General features: G+C 61.2%; 1 protein-coding gene across 1 annotated transcript; it reads left to right on the forward strand.

Moving 5' to 3' along the window:
* On the forward strand, positions 1-26,038 carry ACSBG1 (acyl-CoA synthetase bubblegum family member 1). The gene is given in 17 exon segments (XM_030317194.1): positions 1-153; positions 658-804; positions 3,200-3,298; positions 4,125-4,225; positions 11,562-11,782; positions 12,162-12,174; positions 12,177-12,241; positions 12,415-12,558; positions 17,478-17,558; positions 17,641-17,790; positions 18,021-18,197; positions 18,743-18,924; positions 19,704-19,934; positions 20,416-20,633; positions 24,083-24,222; positions 24,735-24,981; positions 25,518-26,038. Coding segments are annotated over 16 exon segments (2,205 nt in total). The 5' UTR covers positions 1-153; positions 658-754; the 3' UTR covers positions 25,604-26,038.
* Positions 26,039-26,197: the final 159 nt, after the last annotated feature.

The following is a 26,197-nucleotide window of genomic DNA, read 5'->3' on the forward strand; positions in this document are numbered from 1 at the left end:
CGACGGCTGGCTTGGCCCACGGCGCGGGCACACGCTCCGGACCAGCCAACATAGAGGGGGAAGGCCCGCTGGGCCCACGCGGCCCAGAGTCCTCGGCGCGGCCCTCTGCCTGGAAGCCGGGTCCCTAGAGAGCTGCCGGGACTGATCTTCGAGGTGAGACGGGCCACCAGGGGCGTGGGCCACTGTGGCGGGGGTCCAGGAGCCGGTGAGGAAGCTGCTGCCGGGGCAGGCTGCGACCCACCGTGTGACACGGAGCGGGGCACCTGGAGGTGATCTGGCCCGGCTTCCAGCCTGGGCCTCTCAGGGTTGGGGAAATGTTTGGGCCACGCCCTGCACAGAAGACACTGGGCGTCCGGGAGCTGGGCTCTCTGAGCGCCCTGGGCAGAGGGACATCGGGAACAGGGTTGGGGAGGACTGCCAAGGGCGGTGAGGACTCTGCGTAGCAGGAGGCCTGGGGGTCCAGTCTCTTGCCTCATCCTAGTGAGCGGGCCTGCCTGAGAGTAGAGACAGAGGCCTACGGCGGGTCGGTTTCTCAAGCTAGTGGCCTGTGGACTCAGGAGGCAGCAGATTAGAGACCGGTGCCAGGCCCAGAGTGGGTGAGCCCTGCCTGGGGCCCAAGCGGCCTCGGCCGTGACACACGCCGTGTCTCTGTTGCAGGGCGGTCTGGTGGAGCGGGGCCTCCCCCGGGCTGATGAGTTCCCTGCGGTCCCGGCGCTGTCCTGGGTGAGCCAGAGGCCGCGGCCCCGCGGGGACCATGCCAGAGATGCTCCTGCTCAGGTCTGCCGGCTCCGTCCTGAGGACCGTGTAAGGAAGCAGGCCCCGCCTCCTCCACCGGCGCTGGACCCCCGGTCACTGCACTTAATCACCCTCCCAGTCGTACCAAAGCATTGTCTCCTCCTTACTCCCAGAAAGATCCGTGACGGCCCCGGAAGTAGGAGGAGAGCAGACATGCACATGCACTTTGCAGGGCTCACATGTGCTCATGACGCCACAGGGTTGACACGGAGCACCGGGGCTCAGAGAAGGTGCAGTGCCTTGCCCACAGTCACCCAGCTAGTGAAGCGAGCTGAACCCAGGCAGGCCAGTTCTGACGAACCTCAATGCTATGTTGTCCAAGAAGGCATTTATTGAGCCCCTGTTGTGTACAGGACAGTGACCTGGCTGCTAAAGGCTGAAAGGGAAGAAAGACCACAGAGATAGCCAGGCGATGCACCCCCGTCCAGGAGGGGCTCCCATGGGAAAGCCCATGGGCTTGTGTGTCTGCTGACTCCTGCTCTGCACGTCAGTGTGCCCCAGGGCCCAAGGACACACGGCCCACAGAGCTTACCAAGCTATGTGTGGCCTTCAGAGCCTAAACCTGAGTGTTCAAAGGCTGTGAGAGTGAGAGTGTTGCAGATAATCCCTGAGGGCACCCTGGAGGAGTTGCTGAGTGAGGCTCAGTGGGCTCTCCCATCAGCACCTCTGGCAAGACAGGAAGAGAAGAGAGAGACCACCTGACCAGAGATGGTCAGGAGAGGGAGTGCAGGCTCCCCCAGGCCCCCGCCCAGCCCCCACCACACAGTGTATGCACGCCACGCTCCCTTCGAGGGCTTCCTTGCTCCCAGAGCCACTGGGCAGGTGCTAAAGACATTTGGTTTCTGTGTAAGAAGAGGGCTAGGTGCTTATGGGGTGTGTGAGGGCAGGAGTGTGGTGTTCCAGAAGGCCGGGAACACTGTGGTAACCACCTGCGTCGGGCCGGGGCGCTAATCACGGTGGCCCCACCTCACCTGAGGGTCCCTGAGTGGATCCCGGTGCCACGCTGTCCAGAGCACAGGAGTCAGAAGGGCCCAGGTGCGTGTGAGGGGTCAGAGCAGTGGGGACGCTTCGCATGTCACGTGCCCTCTTTTGAGGATGACAGATCCCACTCTGGAAGCTGTGCCTCTGGCTTACAGTCTGGGGACAGCAGGCTGGGTGGTCCGGCTTCGCCATCATGCACCCCAGGGTGCCCCAGGTGAGCGGCTGCCCCCACAGGAACGCAGGGAGGGTGAGCGATGATACAGCAGCGGCGTCCCCAACGCCGATATGGGGGCTGCGGCCACGTGGGAGGGCGCAGACCCCAGCGCGACAGGGCGTGGCTCCCTTCCCGGGCGTGTTCTGAGTGGAAAGGACACCGGTTACTAGTTATGGCCCCGAGTGAGCAGGAACGTTATGGGGAGGTCGGGCTCAGTCGGTGGGCGAGGGTGACATCCCCGGAAAGAGATGGGATCTCAAGGGCTCTGGTGAGGGGAAGAGCAAACTTTCCTCACTTGGAAAATTGGAATTTGGCCTTCTCTTAATTAGGCATCCGGTATCCTTCGGGCACAGGGCTTAGGGGTTGAGTAGGAACCTCTTGCCCGACGTGGGCCGTGAGCAAGCTGTCCCCTGTCACGGCAGGCAGAGGCAGGGGATCCACTCCACCCTGTCACCGAGGGAAGGACAGAGCAGGATGGGGGAGTGGACGTCAGCACATCTGAGTCACGAGAGACCGGCCAAGGTCCCCAGCAAACAGAAGGCTCTAGTCATGATGAGTACGTTTGGCTCGCGGCTTCCTTAGGCGGCCGTCTTTTCCTGTAGTCTGGGTTTCGCTGTTTTAAATCCAGAACCAGTTTATACAGATTTCATTAGCGGGGGAAATGTCTGTGCCTTTTGATGGCGAGGGTTTCCAGACTTGTCTGTGAGGAGGTGGCTCGGATGGCGAGCGATCACAGCCAGTGGCGGCCCTGGCCCGTCGGAGGGTGAGCTGCCCAGCGGGTGCTGTGAAAGGCCAACCCTCTGGAAGACTCGCTCGTCTTCGGGACGTGGCCGGGACAGCATGGACGTTGCACCAAGTTCGTGGCACCCGCGTTGGGGCTCCCGGTGGGGGACCCTCATTCGTGTCTGCGCCCAGAGCTCAGGGCTGTTTGTATCAGTATAATGTGGGGGGGCCCCTCTGCGACCCCAACGTAATGGTGGTGACCAATGACCCACAGTCGGCTGGACAAGCTCCAAGCTCAGAACCCTCCGCCTGGTGCGGAAGCCCCACCCCAGAAATTGTATCCTTTCACCCCTCCGGTGGCTTCCCTGGGACAGGCCACCTTGCTCACACACAAGAAGGGGACCAACTTAGCCCCCACTCAGCCCCCTTGTCCCTACGCCCCTCCCTTCACAACCTCCTGATGTCTTTCGATTTAAAACCTATCAGGTTCTTAAGCAGACTGCCTCCAGGTGGGCCTGGGTGTGTTCGCAAACTTAGTTTGAACCTGCAGTACCAGCAAGAAGTAAGACCGAGTGTGACAAACAGGTAACTGGCCCGACAGCCTGGGAACCGGGTGGGGGTGGGACCAGCCCCACCCTGACGGGAGCCAGGGTCCTGTCCTCAGGGCTGCGGTGACCAGTTGTGCAGGCTGCAGGCTGCACAACTCCAGTAGGCACTGTTTGCATAGCCGATGACTGTGAAATGTGCCCCTGGAGTTGTGTGGGGTTACATTCCTGCCTGGCTGAGGTGTGCACTGACCTCCGTCTGCTCATCACCCGGGCGGTTGAGGTCTGGCCGGTTGAACCCTGAGGAAGAATGCTGCTGTGTGGATCGATAGGTTGACAACGGAGGCCCTACAACCCCTTGGGCTCTCTGGCTGGAAGGGAGATCATTGTCCAGGGCCACCATGCCTGGGAAGCGAGGAGGATGTGGGCCGGAGCTCTCCAGCCCACGCCTGTCCTCTCCACTGGGGAAGGCATAGGGCACCCCGCACGCCCTCCCGGGGAGGAGAGGCCCGTGGGAGCCCTGGCACCGTCCTCAGCTCCGCTCTGAGCTTCTAAGCGTGACTGTTTTCAATGCCTGAGGCCCGGTGGGTGTGGGGTGAGGAGGGGGGCCCCCGCTGGAGTCGTGCTCGGAGTCCTGTCCGGACGGGGACACCGAGTCCAGAGAGAGCCACGCAACAGAGGAGTGTGCTGAGGGTGGCCCTACAGCTACTGAGGTCCTGTTCCCCGACCCCCACGAGGACGCAGAGCAGCCCGCGAGGCGGAGAGAGGCCGGCGGCACCCCCAGGTGCCGACGTGGGTGCGGGGCTGGCACTGGAGCGCCGGGCCAGGCCCCGAGGGTCTCACGCTGTTTCTCCCCTCCCCTCTAGCTGTCCGAGTGATGGGCAGGCGCTCTCCAAAGAGTCCCTCGGCCGTGCTCTCCCGCTCTCGTCCCTGGAGAAGGCGAGGGGTGCCCAGCTGGATCGCTCAGGTGAGCGGCCGGGAGGCCGTGGGCTGCGGGCAGGGGCAGAGGCGAGCCGGGGGCCCGGCACACCCTTCCCTCGTGGCCGCGTCGGGGCCGAGCGCGAGGGAAGGCAGGGGGTGGTTTGGGAGGGCCGCGGCGGGAGGCGGTGGGTTCCTCCCCTGGGGCCGGGCTGCCGGGCCGCTGGGACCCGGTGGAGCCCCTGTGGCCTGCGGCGAGGCCGGTGGGTGGCAGCCAGCAGAGTCCGTGCGGAGGCCTGGAGAGTCATGTGCCCTTTTAAAGACTTTGACCCTCAGATAATTGCACTTTGAGGGAGGCAGAGTTACCATTTACCCCGAAGAGTCATCAAAACGGTAGTAACACAGGGCGTGCTCGTTTTTAATGGCTCATGACAACACTGTGGCACGGCGCGAGCCGAACGAACACGGACACAGCGAGTGCCTGGCACGGAGGGTCGCCGTCCCCTGAGTTCTGCGCTGTCCGTGGGGTGGTCCACTGTTGTCGTTTGTCCCTGTCCGGTGTCACCTCTGGGGGGCAAAGAGCGGCCCGCGGAGGGGCGGGTCTTCCCGGGCTTGAGTCCCCCGGGCTCCTCAGAGCAGCCCCGGTCCCCAGAGCACCCCAACCCCCGGCCCGGGGCTTTGGTGGAAGCCTTTGTGGCGGGCGTATCTCTGTAGAATGATCTTCAGTCCGGGCCCACCTGGCGTCCTCCCCGTGGTCAGCCGAGGCGTGGGTTTCGGGGAGCAAGCGGTAGTGCGTGAGGTGGTGTTTGGACCCCTGGACGGGTGAGGGCGGAACCAGGCAAGAGGTGGAAGGGGCGGCCCGGGGCCCCCTCCCCCAGATTTCCTCTGGCCTGGCTTTCCTGGGCGGGGGACGGGCCTGGTGGGAGGACAGAGGCAGGGTCAAGGCGGAGGTCGCCATGCCCGTTGGAAGAGACGCGAAGAGGCGTAAGGAGGGCGGGTTCCTTGGGCGCCCAGGGCCGCCTGGCTCCCTGCGGAGCAAATGCCGGTCGCCTCCGCCGTGGGGCGCCTGCTGCCATCAGACAAGCTGCTCCTCTCCCAGGCCGAGCATCCCCGGCCAGAGGGGTCTCCTGGCACCGTTTCTGTCAGCGGGCACCGGGAGGAGCCGCCCCACGGGACCCTGCACTGCCCAGGGCACTGCCTGGCAGGCCTCCTGAGCCCCCACGGGCCTGGCGTGCGGCTTGTGCTCGGCCCAGCCTCCCCTGTGCTGCCCCCGTGTCTCTGGGGAGCAGCTACGGAGACGCGCCCGGCCAGGTGCCAGCCTGCTGCCAGGGGCGGGGCGGGGGCAGGGGCGGGGGGCTTCTCTCCAGACTCCCAGGCAACTTGAGGAGCCCGGCTCTCCCCGGGGAGGGGGCGGGAGCCTGTGCTTCTCTCGAAGGTTGGGGGAAGGCGCTGGCTGCGTGGGAGACTAAGGGGCGGGGCTTGGAGGCTACCACCGGGATTGAGCCCTGAGAGGAGGGCGGACTTCTGTTGGACTTGTCCCCTGGGCCGGGCTTTGTGCCGCCGGCACTCTTCACCTCATCTTCAAAGCAGCCCTGGGGCGGGCACTTCCGCATTCCCATTTGATGGAGGAAACCATCTCAGAGAGGCCCCGTGAGTTTCTCAGAGTCACACAGCTAGTGAGAAGTAGAACTCTCAACTGGCCACGCTGCCTCTTTGGGCCTTGGTGACAGTACAGTCCCCTCCAGGCCTGGCCAGCCCCTGCCTCCCCTCCAGCTAACTACTGGGCTAGCAGCCCCCCCCTGGGCGTCTTGCCTTCAGGAGTGAGCGTCCACCTGGGTCTCCTTGAGTTCCCAGAAGCTTGGAGGTCCCCAGGCCCCTGTCCAGGCTAGGCTCTGAGCTGGTGGTGGGGGTGGGGGGCGGGAGCCCCTGACTAGGGCCACAGAGCTGCCAGAATCTGACCCCTACACAAAGGCAGCCTTGTGCCAGGGCCTGGGGACACATTGCTTTCTAGTTCTTTCTAGCTGAGCACAAACCCCCAGCTGGAGCAGGGCAAGGCCAAGACCCCAGGGAAGGGGAGGAGGGCAGGGGAGAGCAGCTGCTGGGGACGGGGCTTCTTCCCCATACCTGTGCTTCCTAGGAACCCCCCACACCCACTGGGGAGCTCTGGTGCTGGGGGTTTCTAGCCCCGTGAAGCCCCTGGTGGGTCAGGGGGTACACAGGGCCCCGCTCAGTCTCTCAGTCTTGCCCTCCCCAGATGCTCAAGGTCATGGCTTCTCTTTGGCTGCAAGGAGACAGATACCACCCTGGTCCTGGGGAGCCCACAGCCTGAGGCTGGGGACAGTGGGAGGCAGAAGACAGCTCAGCTGAGCCTGGGGTGGAGGTGGGGTGGGGGTGGGGAGGGGATGGGAGGGAAGGCTTCCCAGAGAACAGAGGACACTCGAGCAGGTAGATCCTCACCTGAGAAGCGGGAACAGTGGGAACCCCAGCCTCCTCAACCACAAAACAGTGGAGCCTCTGGGGATCCTTGCAGAGACTTTTCCTAATCATATGTCCAGTTCTGTCGAGGTCAAGTGTGGATCAGAGGCCATGTCCAGGCCCAGAGCTGCTCATGGCTCTCCCCGAGGTGCTGACAGGGCGTGTGCACAAAGGAGGGGCCAGGAGGCTGGGCTCAAACCGAAAATGACACAAATGCAGCCTTGGGCAACTGGGGTCCAGCCCCCGGGGTGCCCCTGAAGGTGGTCTCTGTGGGGCTGAGAAGTCTCTGGGGCTTCCAGAGGGAGGGCACCTCTGTCAAGGTTGGGGGTGCCTGCAGGTGTCACTGGGCATCAGGCAGGGACCCGGGGACCAAGGCGCCCATGCAGCCCCTGCCTGGACATTGTCTGGACCCCACCTGGATGTTCCTTACCTGGCCGTTCCCTGCCCCGCCCTGCCCGTGCGTGTCAGGTTGGGGGCACCCGTGCCCTCGGGCTCTGGGCTGAGCTGCTCCCACCCCGGGCCCAGACCTCTCTTCTCTCCAGCCGGTGGAGACCAGCTCAGGGTCCCCTGTGCATTTCCGGAGCACGTCCACCGCCGTGTCCCCAGAGCCCATGTCAGCCCGCCCCAGCCCCGCCCTGCAGATCCAGATTGCAATTCAGATGGGGAAACGGAGGCCCAGGGAGCCCAGGGTTTCTCCGCTTAGTGGCCACAAGTCCACAGCCCCTGGCCCTCGGGCAAGAAGGCTGGCTACCAGGTGGAATGGGTGTCTCCCCTGAACCACTGAGAAACCTCAGACACCGTGCAGCCAACACTCCATTCTAGTGCGTTCCGTACAAGGGCTAGACAAACCGTTCTGTCCCAGGCCGGCCTTGTCCTTATCTGGAGTCACGTCCTTCTCTTTCTCTTATCCGTCCCCTAGAGTGCCTGGCATGGGGTGGGCGGTTTCCAAGGGCCCGTGTGGAGTGGGAGCGTGCCGGCTCTAGTCCGTGACTGGCCTCTGTGGCAGGGACACCAGGGTCCAGTCAGAAGGAGCGTTCTTGGAGAGAGATCTGTCCCTGGCCGAGAACCGCCTTTCTCCTAGGGCCAGCGTACCCCTCCATGTGTACAACAGGCCACTTCCCACAGAAAACATCCCTGGGGCCTCTCCTCTCTGAGTTCTCCTCCCCAGACAACTGAGAGTGATTTCCTCTGCTATTCAGATGCTGTTATTCCAGAGCCCCGAAGAAAATAGCTCCCTGCCTGCCCAGCCACCCCCTGAATAATGGGTGATTGATAAGGTCAGGCCGTGACCTGGGCCGAGGGAGAGAGATAGGAGGAGTAGGGAGATGAGGATGAGGGGGGGGGGGGGAGGATTGATGGTGGAGGATGAAGTGTAATTGGCGTAGGGAGGATTAGGGACAGGAGGATGTGGACTAGGGAGAGAATGAGGGGATTGATGATGAAATGCTGTGTTTTCTTCGGTTTTCTTCGAGGTTATCGGCAGGAGGTCGCCGCTACTCAAGTTACAATTTTGCGTTATGCGTTGTTCTTCGTCTTTCTCCTGGCCAGATGGTCGTTCCCTGTGAACAGCCCACCCGCCTCACTCCCTTCCTTCACCCTCTGCCTCGTGCTCTGGCTGTGGGCTGCATTGTTTGCTGGCTGGGTTCTCTGTCACTTGAATGGCTGTTGCCTTTTGGAGCTGGGTCCAGCCGGGATCTAGGGCGCCTTCCTGGGTGACAGGGACCGTGATTGGGTCCTGGCCGTGCCCTTGGCTGTTACTGTAGCAGTGAGCTTGGTTGGGTCTGGCAGATCTGTGTCCCTGTGAACTTCAAGGTGGGGGTGTGGACGGCTCGGTCGGTAGAGCATGTGACTCTCGATCTCAGAGTCGTGAGTTTCGGGCCACACGTTGGGGGTGGAGCCTACCCTAAAAGAAGAAAAAAACGAAAAGAATAAAGGACTGGCAGGTCACCCTGACTTCGTATGTCTCTACCATCAGCCTGGGGACCACATGGCTTGTGTCCCTCCCTGCTGCTTGGTTCCGGGCGGCCCACCCCGTGGCAGAGGGTCAGGGGACTCGGCCACCACTTTCTCCTCCCCCAACAGCATCCCCCAAGGGAACGGACTGTGGCCCTCCCAGGCCTACACCCGTTCACTGACCTGCCTCTGGGTGCAAGGCAGCCCCCAGGACGGACTGAGGTCTTGTCCCACTTCTGCCCCTACCCTGCTGTGACCTTGGCTATCCCTGCCTCTCCGGGACTCAAGCCTTCTCACTCTGACGTGCTGTGTGGGAATTTGCGACTGGCCCTCTAGCCCCCAGCTAAAGTTCTGTCTGTCGGTATCCCTAATGGGTGGCACACGTGTTCCCACCAGGGGGCGCTTGCAGGGGCGCGGAGTCTAGGGGAGGAAGGGAGAGGTTCCTGAGGCCGAGCGTGGGAGCTTTGTGATGCTCACGCACATGTCTGCACTTGTGACGCACACTGTCCACCCGATGTCCTGTGGACGTTTCCTGGTCGTTAAACGTCCTTAAACACTTCGTTTTAATGGCCACCGAGAGCCCAGGGCGTGGCCGCACCCTGGTGGGTCCCCAGCCCCTGTTGGACATCGGTGACCACAGTACTGTCCTCTGTATCTCTGCTTGGTTCCTGTGGCGCGTCCTGGAAGCCGTGATTTCTGGCTCAAAGGTGACTCCGTCTTGGAGCCCGTGACGTGTGTCACCCGCTTGCCCCCAGGAAGGTTGCGCCACTCACACTCCCACCCTGCACAGCACCCTGGCCAGCAGTGAGTGTCGTCTGGTGCCTGGGGACATCTCTGCTGCTTCAACGCTTTCCACTTTGGGAGAGACCCAGGTCAGCAGCTGGCGGTGGGTCCGGCGGCTTCAGTCCCAGCAGGTGATCATGAGGACAGGCAGGGAAGGAAAGAGCCCAGGAGGTGGCCAGGGACTCCGCTCCCCGCCCGCCGTGGCCTCCGTCACCCTGTAGGTCAGCGCGCCGGCCCCAGACAGCGGCCTCTGTGGCGCAGTGGCCTCGCGGGCCTGGTTCAGGGCCTGGGCTCTGTGCCCAGTCCTGCGGTCGGGGGACACGGCTGGGGTCCACGGCTCAGGCTTGTGGGCGTGTGCGTCCTTCCGAGTGCTCCGTCCACCTTGCTAAGGAACGGGGCTTCTGACTCAAGGTCCAGAGACTTCTATTTGGACAGAGATAAGGCTGAGCGGTGGGGAGCACGTGGAGGTGAGGGGGACAGAGGGGAGCGTGAGACACCCCAGGCTCGGAGATGCTCTGGTCTTCCTTCTGGGCAGCCGGCACCGGAGGCTGAGGCCCCGAGCTGTGGCAGGTGCACCAGAAGGATCCTGAACAGGTCAGGGCCTCCAGGCCTGCGGGACGGGAGCCCCCGTGTGTGGTGGGGAGGGGGCCCAGCAGCGTGGTGGGGGCAGGGGGGCCGAGCACCGCTCAGGCTGGCTGTGAGGAAGGGGGCGGGCCGAGGTCACAGGGGCCAGGAGCCCTTTGGGGAGGGCCTTCCTAGAAGCCACAGTGTGGACACAACCCTGTGGTCAAGGGCAGTCACGGGAGGCCCTCGAACAGGTCAGATCTGGGTTCAGAAAGGTCACTCCGGGAGCCCCAGAACATGGGAAGAGGCAATGGCCTAAGGTGACAGCTGTCCAGGATCACGGCTCCTGAGGCTTCTAGGACTTGGGCAGGAGGCAGGACAGTCCTTTCCCAAAGGAGCTGCGGTCAGCATGGGCCTGTGGGTCAGAAACCCAGCTTTGCCCCCAGCCGGAAGCTGTTCCCCGGCCTGCTTCTCATGGGGTTCTGCGGGGACGGAACAGAGGTTGTGACACAAGACACACACCTCCACCGGTGCACGAGGCAGGTGCTCGGAAGCAGGACCTCTGACCACAGGGGAGTGACTCCGGGGGGTGAGGACTGGTTATCGAGAGGGGCTGGAGGTGGAGCCCCTGGCCCCGCCCCTGCACAGAGACAGAGGGCCCTTCTCTCCTCCTTCCCCTCTGTCCTCACTCGAGCGGGAGCGCGGGTGCCGTGAGGTGAGGCCCGCTGACGGGGGAGGGGTGGTCCGCGCCGGGCGCAGGAGAGCAGAATTTAGATGAAGGAGCTCTAAAATGTCCCCCAAAAGTCCAAAAGCTTTTCCCTTCTGATCCAGTGAACACTTCTAGAACTCTCTCCTTCGGGGAGCCTAGAACGAGGGTGAAAGCTGGGAGCCGTCTGAGTGTCTGGGGGGGGGGGGCGGGGGGGGGCTGAGATGTGCTCCACCAGGGACTTACTGGGTCACAGAACTGAGGATGGGTGACCTGGTCCACACAGTGTTTTCTAGAAGTGTGAGCCGACATTTACAACTCCCAGACGTCGGGTGAGCCTTGGTATCCATTCCCGCCAGGCGGCAGCGCCTAGGCCGAGGGCGGCCTCCCCTTCAGCGGGGCCGTGCCCCCCAGTGCCCCGCCCCCCTGTTCCTCCCTGACACAGAGGCTGGTGTTAGGTCGGGCACCGTCCTGGTCTCGACCAGAAAACAGAAACAGGAGGAGGCTCAGATCAGCCCCTCTGGGGGCTGCCGCTCTTGTTGCTTTGACCTTCTGTCCGGCCGGTCTGTCCCCGGCCCGTTCTCAGGAGGCAGAGGCAGGACTCGGGGTCCTGAGGGAGCCCTGCCTTGGACAGTTCCAGCTGTCCTGACGGCGTGAGCAGACACATGGGCCTCCCGCGTCTCAAAGGCCTCCGCCTCCTTGCTGCATCCCGAAGCCTTGACCGTGCTTCGGGGCCATCAGTACCATCCTCCTCCTGTCAGCCTCCCGCCTACCCCAATCCCTCGCCTGTCTGCCGGCAGCCAAGCACTTTCGGGACCAAAGTCCCGGCTCGAGGAAGGCCCAGGGGCCCCGGGAGTGCGGTGACCCTAGGCCGGCGTGGTCCAGCCGCGGTCTCCCCCTGCAGAGGAGCCGCTGTGGACCACCCGGGCCGACGGCCGCGTTCACCTGCGTGTCCACACCACCTGCCCACAGCCGCCCTACACCGTGCACCAGATGTTCCACGAGTCCCTGGACAAGTACAGGGACCTCCGCGCCCTGGGCTTCAAGCGCCAGGGCGTGTGGGAGCACATCTCTTACTCCCAGTACTACCTGCTGGCCCGGAGAACCGCCAAGGGCTTCTTGAAGGTGAGGGCCCCTCCCTAGACCTGCCCTCCAGCTCTGGGCCCTCGGAGGCCTGCTCCCCGACCCCCCGCCTGACAAGCCTTTAGCAATGATACCTGTGGAGCCTCCAACACTTTCTGGGTGGGTGCGGTGGGCCGGGCCCCGTTCTGAGGGTTTTAACCTTTACTGAGCCCTCATCACCCGCCGGGCACTCAGCACTTACTTTTCGTTTGTGCTCGCGTTCGGATGAGCGGGGCCGCCTGGTGTGCTGGGCGGGAAGGGCCTGGGGTGCCCTCTGACTGGGTGCCTGGAGGCTGTCCCTGCGCTCTGGAAGGGGCCCCGCTGGGCGTGAGAGGCCCCCTTCTGAGCCGGCTGACCGGGCCTGTCTGCCTTGGTCCTGGAGCTCGGCCTGGAGCGGGCCACAGCGTGGCCATCCTTGGCTTCAACTCCCCGGAGTGGTTCTTCTCGGCGGTGGGCAACGGTGTTTGCAGGGTGAGTGGCTGTGGGTGGGGCAGGGTCTCTGGTGGTCGGGGGGGGGGCCGAAGTGGAAGGAGGGTTGTTTCCTCCTCTTCCCCGAACTCCCCTTCCTCCCGGGGGCCCCCTGCCTGTCTGGGCCCTCCAGGGCAGGGGATGGGCCTCTGCACTGGCTCAGACAGGAACCCCTCCTGGTCTCCCGCATGGGCATCGTCACCGGCATCTACACCACCAGCTCCCCGGAGGCCTGTCAGTACATCGCCCACGACTGCCGCGCCAACATCATCGTGGTCGACACACAGAAGCAGCTGGAAAAGATCTTGAAGGTCTGGGGGAGTGCGGAAGTGGGCTTGGGGGCCCCGGGGCCGGGTGTCCTTGTAGACCTCCAGATTACAAAGGGCTTTTCCATCCCTCCCTCCCGGCCCCTCCCCCTCATCCTCCACAGCAACCCCACATCACACACACACACACACACACACACACGTACACAAGACAGGGCAACGGGTACCCACCCACTCGCCTGGTCGGGCCGCTGAGGCCCAGAGTTAGGAAATGTCCACCCCAGGTAAAATTTGCATCATGCAAGCTTCCGAGCAGACCCAGGCTGCGAGAGTGTGGCCGGCCCTCGTGTGCTGGTCCCACATGTCCGTTCTGGTCGTGCAGTGCGCCGGTCTGTGCCTCTTCGCTGAAGTTTTTGAAGCAATCTCTGACATGAACTCATGTCCCCCTGAGTATTTCAGTAGGCATGCATTCTCCACGAGCACACGAAATGTCTCTCATACGATCCCGGTGTTCTCAATCAGCCACCCACCGCAGGGCCGTTTTGACATAGGTGCCTTTGAATCAGGACACGAAGCGGCCACAGGCCGTGTGTGGCCATGTCTCTGTCTTTAATTCAGAACAAAGCCCAGGCCGGCCGGCCAACAGCGTCCTTACTGGGAACCTGCTTGAAAATGCAAACCCCGAGGCCCCACCCCAGACCCGCTGCGTCTGACACCGGGGCGTGGGCCCTCGCACGCTGTCCTGACACGCCTGCCGGGTGTGGGGGTGGGGGGGTGCGCAACGGGGACCACACGTGGGGGCTGTTGCCGTCCAGCCTGCGGCAGAAGCCGGGTCGACGGTCCCTGGCAGTGTCCCGAGATCCGGATTTATCTGCTCTCCTCCTCTCCTCAACTTCTGGGGGCGGGGGCGGGCACTGCTCCTCCCACCGTGACGGTCCCCCCAGCCTTTCTCCACTGATGGTCACCACTGAGTGGCGGCAGAATGTCGGTTTTTCCTAATTCACACGCTGGGACTTTTCTCCAGAGAGAGAGCTTGTCTCACCGCCTGGGGCACTTTGCCACCAGAAGCCCCTGTTTGTACACACGTGTGGTGGGCAGGATGACGCGGTGTCTCGGCGACTGCTCCCTCTGTGCACGTCTGAAAGGACACGCGTCGGCGACGTGAACGTGGGCGTGGCTGATGGCTTCATCGTGTGTGTCCTTTCGATTTTCTCTTTGTTTCCACCGAGACCAGGGCCGAGAGCTGAACCCCCCGTTGTGATTGTGGATTTGTCCGTTTCTGCTGTCAGTTCCATCAGTGCTGGCTTCGGGGGTTTTGCAGTTCTGTTACATATATACCTGCATGGAGTGTGTGTCCCCTCAATTCAGTAACCGCTTTGTCGCTAAGAAACGTCCCTAAAGAGGAACATTCTTGTCCCAGAGCTACTCTGTCTTACGCTGCAAGAGCCACCCCAGAATTCTTGTGATTAGTGTTTGCACGGCGTGTATTTCTGCTTTATTTTGCCTGGACCTATCGGGTCCTTAGGTTTAGAGCAAGTCCCCGTAGACTGCACAGACTTGGGTCCTGCCTTTCTGTCCCCACCGGACAAACTGTAAATCGACCAGTTTGCTGCTCCTAGGTGTCCTGTGCTTTGTCCCTTTTCTCCCCCTTCCCGGAGTTCTTTTGGATTGAGTTTTTTATTTTTACTTTATCTTGTTTTTTGGTATTCCGTTTTCCTCTCCGGTGGCTAATTAGCTCCCCCTCTTTGCTATTACGCTAGGGTTTGCCTTTGCCTTTTAACTACGCACAGTCCACTTTATGACACGATCTATACTGCCATCTAGTGTCTGGCCGTACTACTTACCATCACAACGACTGCATTGCTTCACATGGTATGCAGGAATCTTGCAACAACATACTTCCTCCTCCCCCGTCCTTGGCGGCTGTTTGCAACGTACTTCTTCTATAAGGTTATAAACCCTATAGTACACTGTTTTGAACACAATTAAAATTGTTTTAATTGTTTATTTTTGAGAGACAGAGACAGAGCGCAAGCAGGGGAGAGGCAGAGAGAGGGAGACACAGAATCTGAAGCAGGAAGCAGGCTCCAGGCTCCGAGCTGTCAGCACAGAGCCCGACGTGGGGCTCGAACCCACGAGCTGTGAGATCGTGACCTGAGCCAAAGTCGGATGCTTAACCGACTGAGCCACCCGGTGCCCCCACAGACATTTGAAAGAAGGAAAAACGTCTTTCATATTTACCCACGGTTTGCCACCTACAGTCCTCATTCCTTTACGTGGATACATGTTTGCATCTGGGTGTCATCTCCTGCCTTAGGAGTTTTCTTCTGGGGCGCCTGGGTGGCTCAGGCAGTGAGCATCTGACTCTTGATCTCAGCTCAGGTCATGATCTCAGGGTTGTGAGTTCAGGCCCCTGTTCTGGGCTCTATGCTGGGCGTGAAGCCTGCTTAAATACAATGTTTTTTTCTTGTAACACAGATCTGATGGTAACACATTCTCTCAGCCTCTCTCTGTCTGCAACATGTTTATTTCCATTTCTTCAAAAGATATTTCATGTAGTTTAAAATTCTGTGATGACGGTGTTTCTTTCATTCTTTAGCCTTTTAAGAAGTCCATTTCAATGTTTTTAACTTACATTGTTTCTGGTGAGAAGTCTATTATTTCATATGTTTGTTCCTCTCCGTATATTTGGATATCTTGATTCTTTGGTGCTTCTATTTATTGATGTTTTTTGGCCTCCTGTTTTTATTTTAATTCCAGCACAGCTAACATTCAGTGTTAGGGTAGTTTCAGGTGTACAGATAATGACTCAGCACTTCCCTACGTCACCCGGTGCTCATCGGGACAAGTGTCCTCCTTCCCCATCCCGTTTCCCTGTCCCCCACCCCTGCCCCTTCAGTGAGCTCTCTGTAGTTGAGAGTCTGTTCATTGAGCTGTCAGTGAGCTCTCTGTAGTTGAGGAGTCTGTTCATTGGTTTGCTCCTCTCTTATTTCCCTTTGCTTGTTTGGTTTCTAATTCCACGTGTGAGTGAAACCATACGGTATTTGGTCTTTCTTGATTTATTTTACTTAGAATAATACTGTCTAGCTCCATCCATGTTGTTGCAAATGGCAAGATTTTGTTCTTTGTTTTAAAAATATTTTTATTTATTTTTGAGATAGAGACAGAGCCTGAGCAGGGGAGGGGCAGAGAAAGAGGGAGACACAGAATCCGAAGCAGGCTCCAGGCTCCGAGCTGTCAGCACAGAGCCCGACGCGGGGCTCGAACTCACAGACTGTGAGATCATGACCTGAGCGGAAGTCGGACGCTTAACCGACTGAGCCACCCAGGTGCCCCGATTCTTTTTTTTTTTTTTTTTTTTTGAGTTTATTTATTTATTTTGAGAGAGAGAGAGAGAGAGAGAGAGAGCGAGCGAGCAGGGAAGGGGCAGAAAGAGGGGGAGTCCCAAGCAGATTTTGCACTGTCAGCACAGAGCCTGACTCAGGGCTTGAACTCACTAACCATGAGATCGTGACCTAAGCCGAGATCAAGAGTTTGATGCTTAAATGACTGAGCCACCAGGTGCCCCACGATTTCATTCTTTTTGATCATCGAGTAATACTCCCTTATATATATATGTATATAGATACCACCATCTTTATCCGTTCATCCATCGATGGACATCTGGGCTCTTTCCATACTTTGGCTGTTGTCGATAGTGCTGCTATAAACACGGGGGTGCGTGTGTCCCTTCGAAACAGCACACCTGTATCCCTCGGATAAATGCCTAGTAGTGCAATAGCTGGGTCGTAGGGTAACTCTACCGTTAGTTTTTGGAGGAACCTCCACGCTGTTTTCCCAGAGCGGCTGCGCCAGCTGGCATTGCCACCGACAGTGCACGAGGGTTCCTCTTTCTTCTCTAGCTGCTTTTAAGATTTTTTCTTCATCGCTGGTGATCAGCGTTTGATTACGTTGTATCTTGGTGTGGTCTTGCTTTGTTTATCCTGCTTGGGGTTCGTTGTGAGTCTTGAACTGGTAGGTTATAATAAAATGTGAAACTTCTCAGGCTGCTTTTCATTTTCAGAAAAAAAGTTCCTGGGACTCCAGTTACACGTACGTCAGGGGTCTTGATATTCTCCCATAGGTCGTGTTTTTCCAGGATTCTTTTTTCTCTCTGAACTTTACTTTGAGACTCGTGTTTGGCCCTTCTGGGCCGGTTTATATGGTCTTCACCCTCAGGCTAGGTTAGCTCCAGCGCTCAGATCTGACCTTTCCAGGCCTCCGCTCCGCACGGCAGGGGCCCTGCGTCCTGCCTGCAGACACGTGGATGGTTCTGGCCCCTGTGGCCTCCCGTGGTCCTCCAGCTCCCCGGTGGTTCACTCTCTGCCGTGCACACTGGCTCAGCCAAGGACTCGGGAGGACAGGGCCCCTGACTACAGATTTCTAGAACTCTCTGTCTCCATAGTGTCTCCTTGCTGGTGTCCAGTCCCATGGCCTTCCTGAACTCTGGGCTCTGTTAACCTCCACTCAGCAAGATGACCAAGTTCTGTTCTCCCTCTGTCCCTCTCTCTGTCCCCCCATCCCCTCTGTCCCCCACTTTGTTCCCCCCGTCTGCCCCCCAGTCTGTCCCCTCCCTCTCTGTCCCCTCTGTCCCTCCTCATCCCTCTCTCTGTTCCTGCCCCGGTCTGTCCCCTCCCCTCTGTCCCCTCATCTCTGTCCCCTTTGTTCCTTCCCTATCCCTCTCTGTTGTGGGATGAACCATACTTGGGGTTCAGCCAGCCCCTGGGGTGCTTGGTTCCCTCCTGAGGGGACAGCTGTGCACGAAGGGTGGCCAGCATCCCAGTGGGTCACAGGTCAGAGCCAGGGGACCCAGCGACCACAGTGCCTGCCAGGCAGACTGCAGCGACCACAGTGCCTGGAGACGGGGCTCTTGTCGGCGGGTAACTGTCTTTAACGAGACCCCATTGTGTTTCCCGTCCACACAGATCTGGAAAAACCTGCCACATCTGAAGGCCGTAGTGACATACAGAGAGGCCCCTGCGAGGAAGATGGCCCGCGTGTACACGGTATGGGTGGAGGGCCTGGGGACGGGGGCGCCCGGCCAGCGGCCCAGCTGACCGAGTGCCCGCTCTCCCCGCCTGGCTGCAGATGGATGAAGTCATGGGGCTGGGGGACGAGCTGCCGGAGGAGACCCTGGACGCTGTCATCAGCGCCCAGCAGCCCAACCAGTGCTGTGTGCTGATCTACACCTCGGGCACCACCGGGAGCCCCAAGGGCGTGATGCTGAGTCAGGACAACGTAGGGCGGGGCCCAGATGGGTGGGCGCGGCTGCCGGTGGACGTTGCTCTGGCCCCTCAGCTCAGGGGCCCGGGAGACCTAGGACAGCCCGTGGGTCTGCGTCCCGCCCGCACCGGGCCCAGCAAAGGCGGGGAGGGGGGCAGGGGAGGCCTGTCCCCGCAGAGATGTCCCCGAGGTAGCCGAGGCCCCGGGGTGAGTGAGTCTTCCGGGGCCGTCTGCCCGTCCTCCAGATCACGTGGACGGCGCGGCACTGCAGCCGGGCCGGCGGCGTCCAGGCGGCGGAAGTCCAGCAGGAGGTGGTGGTCAGCTACCTGCCCCTCAGCCACGTCGCCGCGCAGATGTACGACTTGTGGATTGGCATCCAGTGGGGGGCGCACATCTGCTTCGCCGAGCCTGACGCCCTGCAGGTCAGTCCGCTCGGCGCCCCGCCCCGAGCGCGTGTGCTTCCGGTGGCCGTCGGCGCGGCCAACAAGAAGGGACTGACTGCGAGGCCACACGGAGGAGAGGGCCGGAGGGGATGGGCGGGTCCACGCGCCGTTGAGCCCTGCTTCTCAGTCCCGTAAACTACACCCATGCTGTGAAAACTCCCGCTAACCATGAGGAGCTGCCCCCCGGCCCCCCCCCCCCGGGCCTCCCGCACCCCACTGGCCCTGAGCGGTGTCCCTTGTCGGCTCCTAAACTGGTCCGTTGCTTCGGGGGGGTTCGACTGTCACGTCTGGGGGACGGAGCCGCCCCCGGGGCTGGGAGGGACCCAGGAGCTTCGAGGCCTCTGGCCACGTGACCAGGAGGGGTGGCAGCGTGAGCACACGAGGTGGGTGGTGTGCAGATGCACGTGTCCACGTGTGGGTGCCCGTGGGGGGGCCTGTGTGCGGGACGCCCCGGAGGCGAGCGCGCGGACTCGCTGTGGGGGCTCCTGGCACTGACCACGGGCCCCCCCTCTGGCGGTGGACAGGGGAGCCTGGCGAACACGCTGCGGGAGGTGGAGCCCACGTCCCACCTGGGGGTGCCTCGGGTGTGGGAGAAGATAATGGAACGCATCCGGGAGGTGGGGGCCGGGTCCGGCTTCATCCGGCGCCAGATGCTGCTCTGGGCCATGTCGGTGACCCTGGAGCAGAACGTGACGTGCCCCAGCAGGTACCACGAGGGCCGGGACAAGGGGACGGGGGGCCGGGACAAGGGGACGGGAGGCCGGGCGGGGGCAGGGCGGGGGCCACGCGACCGTGGACGGGACACGCTGGCTGTGCGGAGGCCCCGGCAGGCGCTGGGCGCGAGACCTCCGTCGCCGCATCTCTGTGCTCCGAGTGGAGGGACCAGCTTGCTCCGTCTGCGGCGGCGTTCGCCTCCCCGGAGCGGCTCCTGGGTCTCCGGAGGGGTTTCCTGACTTCAGCAGGTGTCTGGGGAAGGGGTCACACTGACGAGGGCTTTTCCAGCCTCCGGGTGACCACTCGGAGGTCACCCCACTGCCTCTGACCACTTATCACGTTCCCACGGGTGCTGTGGGAGGGTCAGTGGCATAAACCTGGCCTGTGCCGATTTAGAAACAGTCTCCATTGCTAGTGAGCCTGCGAAACGGTATCACGTCTCATGAGACATGTACCTGTGTGCAAATACAGCTTCGTTTGCACAGACACGGAGCGTGAATACGCATGAACGACTCATTCATGGGCTTCGGACGGGGTCAGACGTGTGTGTGCACGCGTGCGTCCACGCACATGTGCTTCGAGTCTCTGCGCGTACGTGCGTGTGCGCCTTGGACACAGCTGAACCTGTCTGACCTCCGGGCTCGGGACGTATCACACCTGTGTGTGCGTGCACGTTCACAGGTGGCCAGGCCGCCGTGCGCCCACCAAATACTCACCTTTTTCATGTGAGTGTGTGGTTCTTCCTGTGGACCGTTCTCCTTCCCCCACCAGTGACCTGAAGTCCTTCAAGGCCAGGCTGGCAGATTACCTGGTGCTGGCCAAGGTCCGCCAGGCGCTGGGCTTTGCCAGATGTCAGAAGCACTTCTACGGAGCGGCCCCCTTGACCACAGAGACGCAGCAGTTCTTCCTGGCCCTCAACATCCACTTGTATGGCGGCTACGGCCTCAGCGAGACCTCAGGGCCCCACTGCATATCCAGCCTCTCCAACTACCGCCCCGGCAGGTACACGCGTGCCCGTGTGCCCGTGCTGATAGCCCGGGGGACCTTGAACAGGTTCTGACGGAGGGACCTCCCTCCCTCCAGTAGGGTGGGGTGTGTGGGAGGGCGTCCCCCCAAGGCTGATGGCCCGGGCTCCACTGGGCGGGGGGGTTGGGGGACGGGGCCAGCCCCCCCCCCCCCCCGGTAGGGAGTGAGTGGAGGGTCACCTGCCGTGCCTCGAGACCTCCCCTCCCTGCCGGCCCATCACAGGGCTTGAAGTTGTGCATTGGGACTCCATTCATTCGTTCGTTCACTCATTCGTTCGTTCGCCTTAAAGCTTCTTATTGGCGCCCCCCTCAGTTCTAAGTCCCCTGTTGCAATCCACAAATCCTGGGAGGGGACACCTTCTGGCCGTCGGCCAAGAATGAGGAGCTGGGGAACCCGGGGGCTCCCAGGTGAGGCCTGACCCTGCCCTGAGGCGCCGTCTCCCTCTGACCGCCCCCAGCTCCGGCAAGGCGGTCCCAGGCTGCCTGGTGAAGCTGGTGAACGAGGATGCGGAGGGCGTCGGGGAGATCTGTCTGTGGGGCCGCAACATCTTCATGGGCTACCTTAACATGGAGGACAAAACGACTGAGGCCATCGACGCCGAGGGCTGGCTGCACACAGGCGACACCGGGCGGCTGGACGAGGACGGCTTCCTCTTCGTCACCGGACGCCTCAAAGGTGAGCTCCGCTGGCCGGCCTCGTGGCTGCAGGCGTGGTGGGCGGGTGTACTGCCTGCACTGTTTGTACCCCGAGTACGGAGCGCGTGTCAAGTTCCTGCACTTGGACTGACATCGTTTTATTCACCCCGACTTCCCAATGACGACACCCAGAGAGGTTAAGGAACTTGCCCAAGGTCACTCAGCTAGTAAGTGGTGGAGCTGGGATTCAGACTTCTTAAAGAAACAAGGCAAGTCTTTCCAGAAGATTCTGGGGTGTAAATATCACGTATTTTTACACGCAAACACGGGGACGATATCGAGAACACAGATTGGATATAAAATTTAAAATAAAACACGAGACCTCAAATTTCCCATGACGAACGGGGCCCTCCCAAGGAGGAGAGCTGGGGACTTCCGCGGAAAAGGTGCTTTGCCCACTTGGCCCGAGGGGATGTAATGCCCAAACACATCCCTGCAGGAACCCCCACCCGTTTCCTGGGGAAACCGGCTCCATGAGTGGATCTCTCCAAGGCAGGGGTGCCGTCGGGCCGGGCTCTGCTGGCCGTAGAGGGCGGGCTCTCGGCCGAGTCTGGGCGCCCAGGCTGCGCGCTCCCTGCTGCAGGGGTGGACTGACAGCGCCCTCTAGGGCTGAGCTTGGTGATGGCGGGGGAAGGGTGCAGTGTGGTTGGAGGTCAGCGCCCAGCATCACCGCCCAGAAGCCCGCCTGTCCCCCGGCGTCACCGTCGGGGGCTGGTCTGCCCGCCTGGACTCGCACCAGCTCCCCGAGTATCTTTGTGACACGGCCAGACGTCCACGTGAGGCCGTGGCCTTCCTCTGTGAGACGGTGCTGGCTACCAACAGGCCTGCTGCCTCCAAAAGCCCTCCAAGATTTCGAGTTTGGTTCCATCGGATCTGCTGACTGATGCGGTGAGAACGCATCTCTTCGCCACACTGAGTTCCGATCCATAAACGCGGTACCAATCGCTCAACGCTGGACAAACACGTTTGAAAACATGAATGAGATCATTTCGTGGGAAAATGCAACTACCGGCAGAAAAGATAGTAAATTTAAACAGACCGGTTCCCATGGAAACAATAGTGACTGGCCCCTCCCCGCCCCCCCGCCACACACATACACAAAAGACAAAACGCGGAGACCAGCAGGTGTCCTGAGGAATCCCAATGACAATTCAACTGTTTTTTGGGCACAGAAAAGAAGGAAAAACTCCAGATTTTTGGTGAGGTGGGTATAACATTGATACCAAAATCTTGAAAAGGTTGTATTTAAAAAGAAAACTGTGGACCAATGACGTTCATGAGCATATATGCTAAAATCCTGCATAGACTACTCGCAAACAATGTCTGCCAGCACATTAAAAAAGTAACCCATCCTAACTAAGTGGGATTATTCTGGAAATGCAGGGATACGTATTAAGAGAACTTTAAAAGTTTTATCATCTGCACATATGTTGAAAAGGTATTTCGCAAGAATCGTTAATGTCTTCATTCGTGGAAAAAAGCACGGGATAAAACCAGAAACGGATGACCACTTGCTTAGCATAATGAAGCCAGAAGCCAGGAGCAGGACCGGATGCCCACCATGCGCGCCCCGCAGTGTTCACGGTGCCGGCCACGGCCGTGGGACGGAGAGCCAGCTCCCTAAGGAGGGTGACAGCACCGCGCACACGGAAAGCCAAGGCCGCCACCGGGAACCGTGGCTTCCGTTTGCACGGCGGTTTAGAAGGACTAGTCCATCTACGATCACAACAGGGAGGATAAAACATTTACGCTCAGAGAACGGAGCCCATGGGACTGCTGGAGGAAAACAGAAAGACAGAGAGATTCTGTGTCGTGTCGGAAGGCGGGAGGTCTGTGGCTCCAGCCATGGGAGCCGTGAAAAGGGACTAACAAACTTTTAGTACATTACAGACAGAACAGACCAGTGGTCAAACCACCACGAGCAGAGGCGGGCGGCGAAGCTGGGAAAGTGTCCGCAGCCCCTGTGGCGTCAGTCGGGGTCACACAGTCCAGTTTAAACAAGGACCCCGTGTATCCCTCGGCATCCTTAAATTTTTTTTTAATGTTTACTTATTTTTGAGAGAAAGAGACAGCACGAGTGGGGGAGGGGCAGAGAGAGAGGGAGACACACAATCTGAAGCAAGTTCCAGGCTCTGAGCCGTCAGCCCAGAGCCCGTCGCTGGGCTCGAACCTGTGAACCATGAGATCGTGACCTGAGCCGAAGTCAGGATGCTTAACCGACTGAGCCCCCCAGGCGCCCCCCGCCCTCCGTGTGCTCACACTGAGGTCTGTCGGCAACGTTCACAGCGCGCGGGTATTTGCACGCCTCTCCTTAGATTTGCCCTGAGTATTCTATCGTGGGTGCTGTCGTAAATATCATCACATAAAATCTGCGTTCTGCTTGCCTGCCGAGGGCACACAGGCTGCTTCCGCGCCCTCCTGGGCACGGAGGGCCTCGACGAGTCATGTGACTCTGCTGGCTTGTGTGTTCCTTCCAAACCTTCAGGGACACGGTCGGATCCTCTTCAAATAAGGACGGTTTCGTTCCTTCGTTCCATTCCTGTATCTCTCTTGCCTCTGCGCCGGCAGGACACCCGGAGCCGCGTGCGGTGAACGGACGTGGGGACGGCGATCGTCCTGTGTTGTTCCCGATCTCGGGAGGGACACTTTCAACATTTTATCCTGGAGTGTGTTTCGCGTGGGGTCTTGGGGGGCGTTCGTCTCCATGCCGTTTGCCGAGGGTTTCTAGCGGGTACTGACGGTGTAAGACCCAGGTGGGGGTGAGCGGGTGGTCAGGGAAAGCGCAGGAAGGCAGGGGTGGTGAGGGACGCCCACTCTCGCTGCCCTAGACACGCCCGGTCTGACGGCTTCCTCCCCGGCCGTCCTCTGTGCCACGGCCCGGTGAGCTCGCTGCAGCCAGGGGCTGTCTCGTTCTTCTCCTCTGCCCGACGTCAACGTGGGGCCCGCACACAGTGTGACTGATTCCTCTGTGTCCAACTAGAACGGGCCACAATCCAGCTAGGGCAGTCCAGGTGTATTCAGTAAACGTCCGCTTACTCCCGCCTGGCCTGGCGGGAAGAGACCAGAGCACTGAGTGCCAGCACCTGCTCGTGCACGGCCCTCCGCAGGACGAGGGGCGGACGCTGTGAGAGCAGCTTAGACCAGGGAGGGCCAGCGTGGACGAGGCGGGGGGCCTCCTGAGCTGAGAGGCCCTTGAGAGCAGGCGGTGCGCTCTGGACTGCTGCGGAGGGGAGGGCGTTTGGGAAGGGGGTAGGCGAGTCAGAGGTGCTTCCGAGGGTGTGCGCCGCCCCCCCCCTCCCCCCCCCGCGCCGGCTGCACCTCCCCAAGTGGCCGGTGTGGCTTCCAGGGCCCGTGGCCCAGGCTTGGGTCCTGGTTCCGCGGGGGTGCTGGACTAAAGCCTGTGCCGGGGGCCTGGCCCTGCCTCCCCAGAGATAATCATCACAGCCGGAGGGGAGAACGTGCCCCCTGTGCCCATCGAGGATGCCGTGAAGATGGAGCTGCCCATCGTCAGCAACGCCATGCTCATCGGGGACCAGAGGAAGTTCCTGTCCATGCTGCTCACCTTGAAGGTGCGTCTGGGCGTCTGGCTCGGGAGGGGCGGCCGGACTGGGGGTCCGGCCCCAGCAGAAGGCATGCCCGGCTGGGGCACGCGTGGGGTCTCGTGACTATATCCTGGGACGACCTGTTGGCTACCTGCACAAGGGGTGGTGTAGCTTGTGGGAACACGCTCTGCCCTGCGCACCGCCCCCAACCCCCACAACTGATAACGTACTGCTGTGACCGTCCCTCTGTCCCAGCGCTGCCCCGCTCACACGCTCAGAGCCCAGGGTGCCGGATGTACAGGAGAAGGTCCCTGCTTTAGACCATGGTGTGCTGGCCAAGGGCCGTCCGGTGTCATCCCACCACGGGCTCCACGCACCATGGGCCCCACACGGCCGGGGTGGCGTCCTACCCACCGTTGAGCCAGCTTTCGGGAACAGCTCACAGTGAGCCACATCGTTGGCCCCAGCAAACCCTCCTCAAGATGGGCTCGCGTCTCACGGGGTGAGGCCCGCGCCGGCTCTGACCTCTGGCTTTTCAGTGCACGCTGGACCCCGACGCCTGTCACCCAACGGACCACCTGACCGAACAAGCCGTGGAGTTCTGCCGGCGGGTGGGGAGCAGCGCCACCACCATGTCTGAGATCGTGGGGAGGAGGGACGAGGCCGTGTACCGGGCCATTGAAGAAGGGATTCAGAGAGTCAACAGGAAGGCAGCCGCCCAACCCTACCACATCCAGAAGTGGGCCATTCTCCAGAAGGACTTCTCCGTGGCAGGGGGAGAGCTGGGTAGGGGTTCCCTCGTTTGTCCCCACTACTCCGGGGGCCGTGCGGGAGGACGCAGCTGGCCAGGCGGGGTGAGCCTGGCGAACCCACAGTTCGGTTCCAACACGACCCTTAACTCTGCTTCGACCGTGGGACCGTTTCCCCTGAAATCACAATGGGACCCCCCAGACTGACACCGAGGCCCTACTGGTGCCTGGGCTGGGGCCAGCTGGCTCCCGGGGGGGGGGCGAGACCACCGGCATCTCCTGTGAAGTCGGGGGTGGAGCCCCCCCGCGGCACAGCCCACAGACCAGAGCAGGCCTCTGGTGCCGCCTCAGCTGGACGCGGGGGCCGCTCTCCGCTGTAGCACGCTGGGGTGTCCGCCCCGGGGCGGGTGGGAGCGGCTTCCCCCGGGAAGTGCCCTCCGAGCCATCAAGGCCGAAGTGGGGGGTAAGCGCTCGGCACCGCTGAGCTGCCGTCAGAGGCGCGGATCCCCACGACACATCTTCCCGGATTTCTCCGAGCCCGGGCCTCACCCCTCCTTCCACTTGCTCTCTCAGGTCCCACGTTGAAACTGAGACGGTTCACAGTCCTGGACAAGTACAAAGACGTCATCGACTCCTTTTACCAGGAGCAGAAAAAGTGACAGGGGGACATCCTCCCAGCCTCTGCCGAAGACGGCAGGGCTCCCGGGGACATCCTGCGTTCCAGGTCCCCTTCGGTCTGGGAGGTCTCCGGGTCAGGGTGAGGCAGTGACGCTTTGCCGACGGCAGCTGACAATTCCAGGAAGCTTCGCCTGTGGGTACTTTTCGTTTTCGGCGTTGCCTTTTGTTCAGGTGACACGTGAGCTCGGCTCTCCCCCGGAGCTGATGGGGGGGGGGGGGGGGGGGGGACACGGGTCCCGGCCCGAGCGCCAGGAGGATTCAAGGGCTGCGGCAGCCGGGCCGGGGCGCAGGCCGTGCACAGGGGGAGGGCGGCCCAGTCGCTCCGCGTGGGCAGGAAAGCCCGGTCAGCGCCTCCTGACGGCCGGCTCGCCCTGGATCTAGCGGACGCTGCCGCTCGGGCACCGGGCCGTCCCGTGACTCGCACCTGCTGATCTGACGCTTGATAAAACTGCGGCTGCCGACGTGATTGTACGGAGAGCGAAATTTGAATATTAAACTATTCGACAGAATTGCCACCGAGCCCCTGACTTTTCTTGTCCGTCGAGCGGGCGGGACTAGTCCCGAGAGTCATGGGT

Source organism: Lynx canadensis, chromosome B3, assembly GCF_007474595.2.
Source record: "Lynx canadensis isolate LIC74 chromosome B3, mLynCan4.pri.v2, whole genome shotgun sequence".
Taxonomy (NCBI): Eukaryota; Metazoa; Chordata; class Mammalia; order Carnivora; family Felidae; genus Lynx; species Lynx canadensis.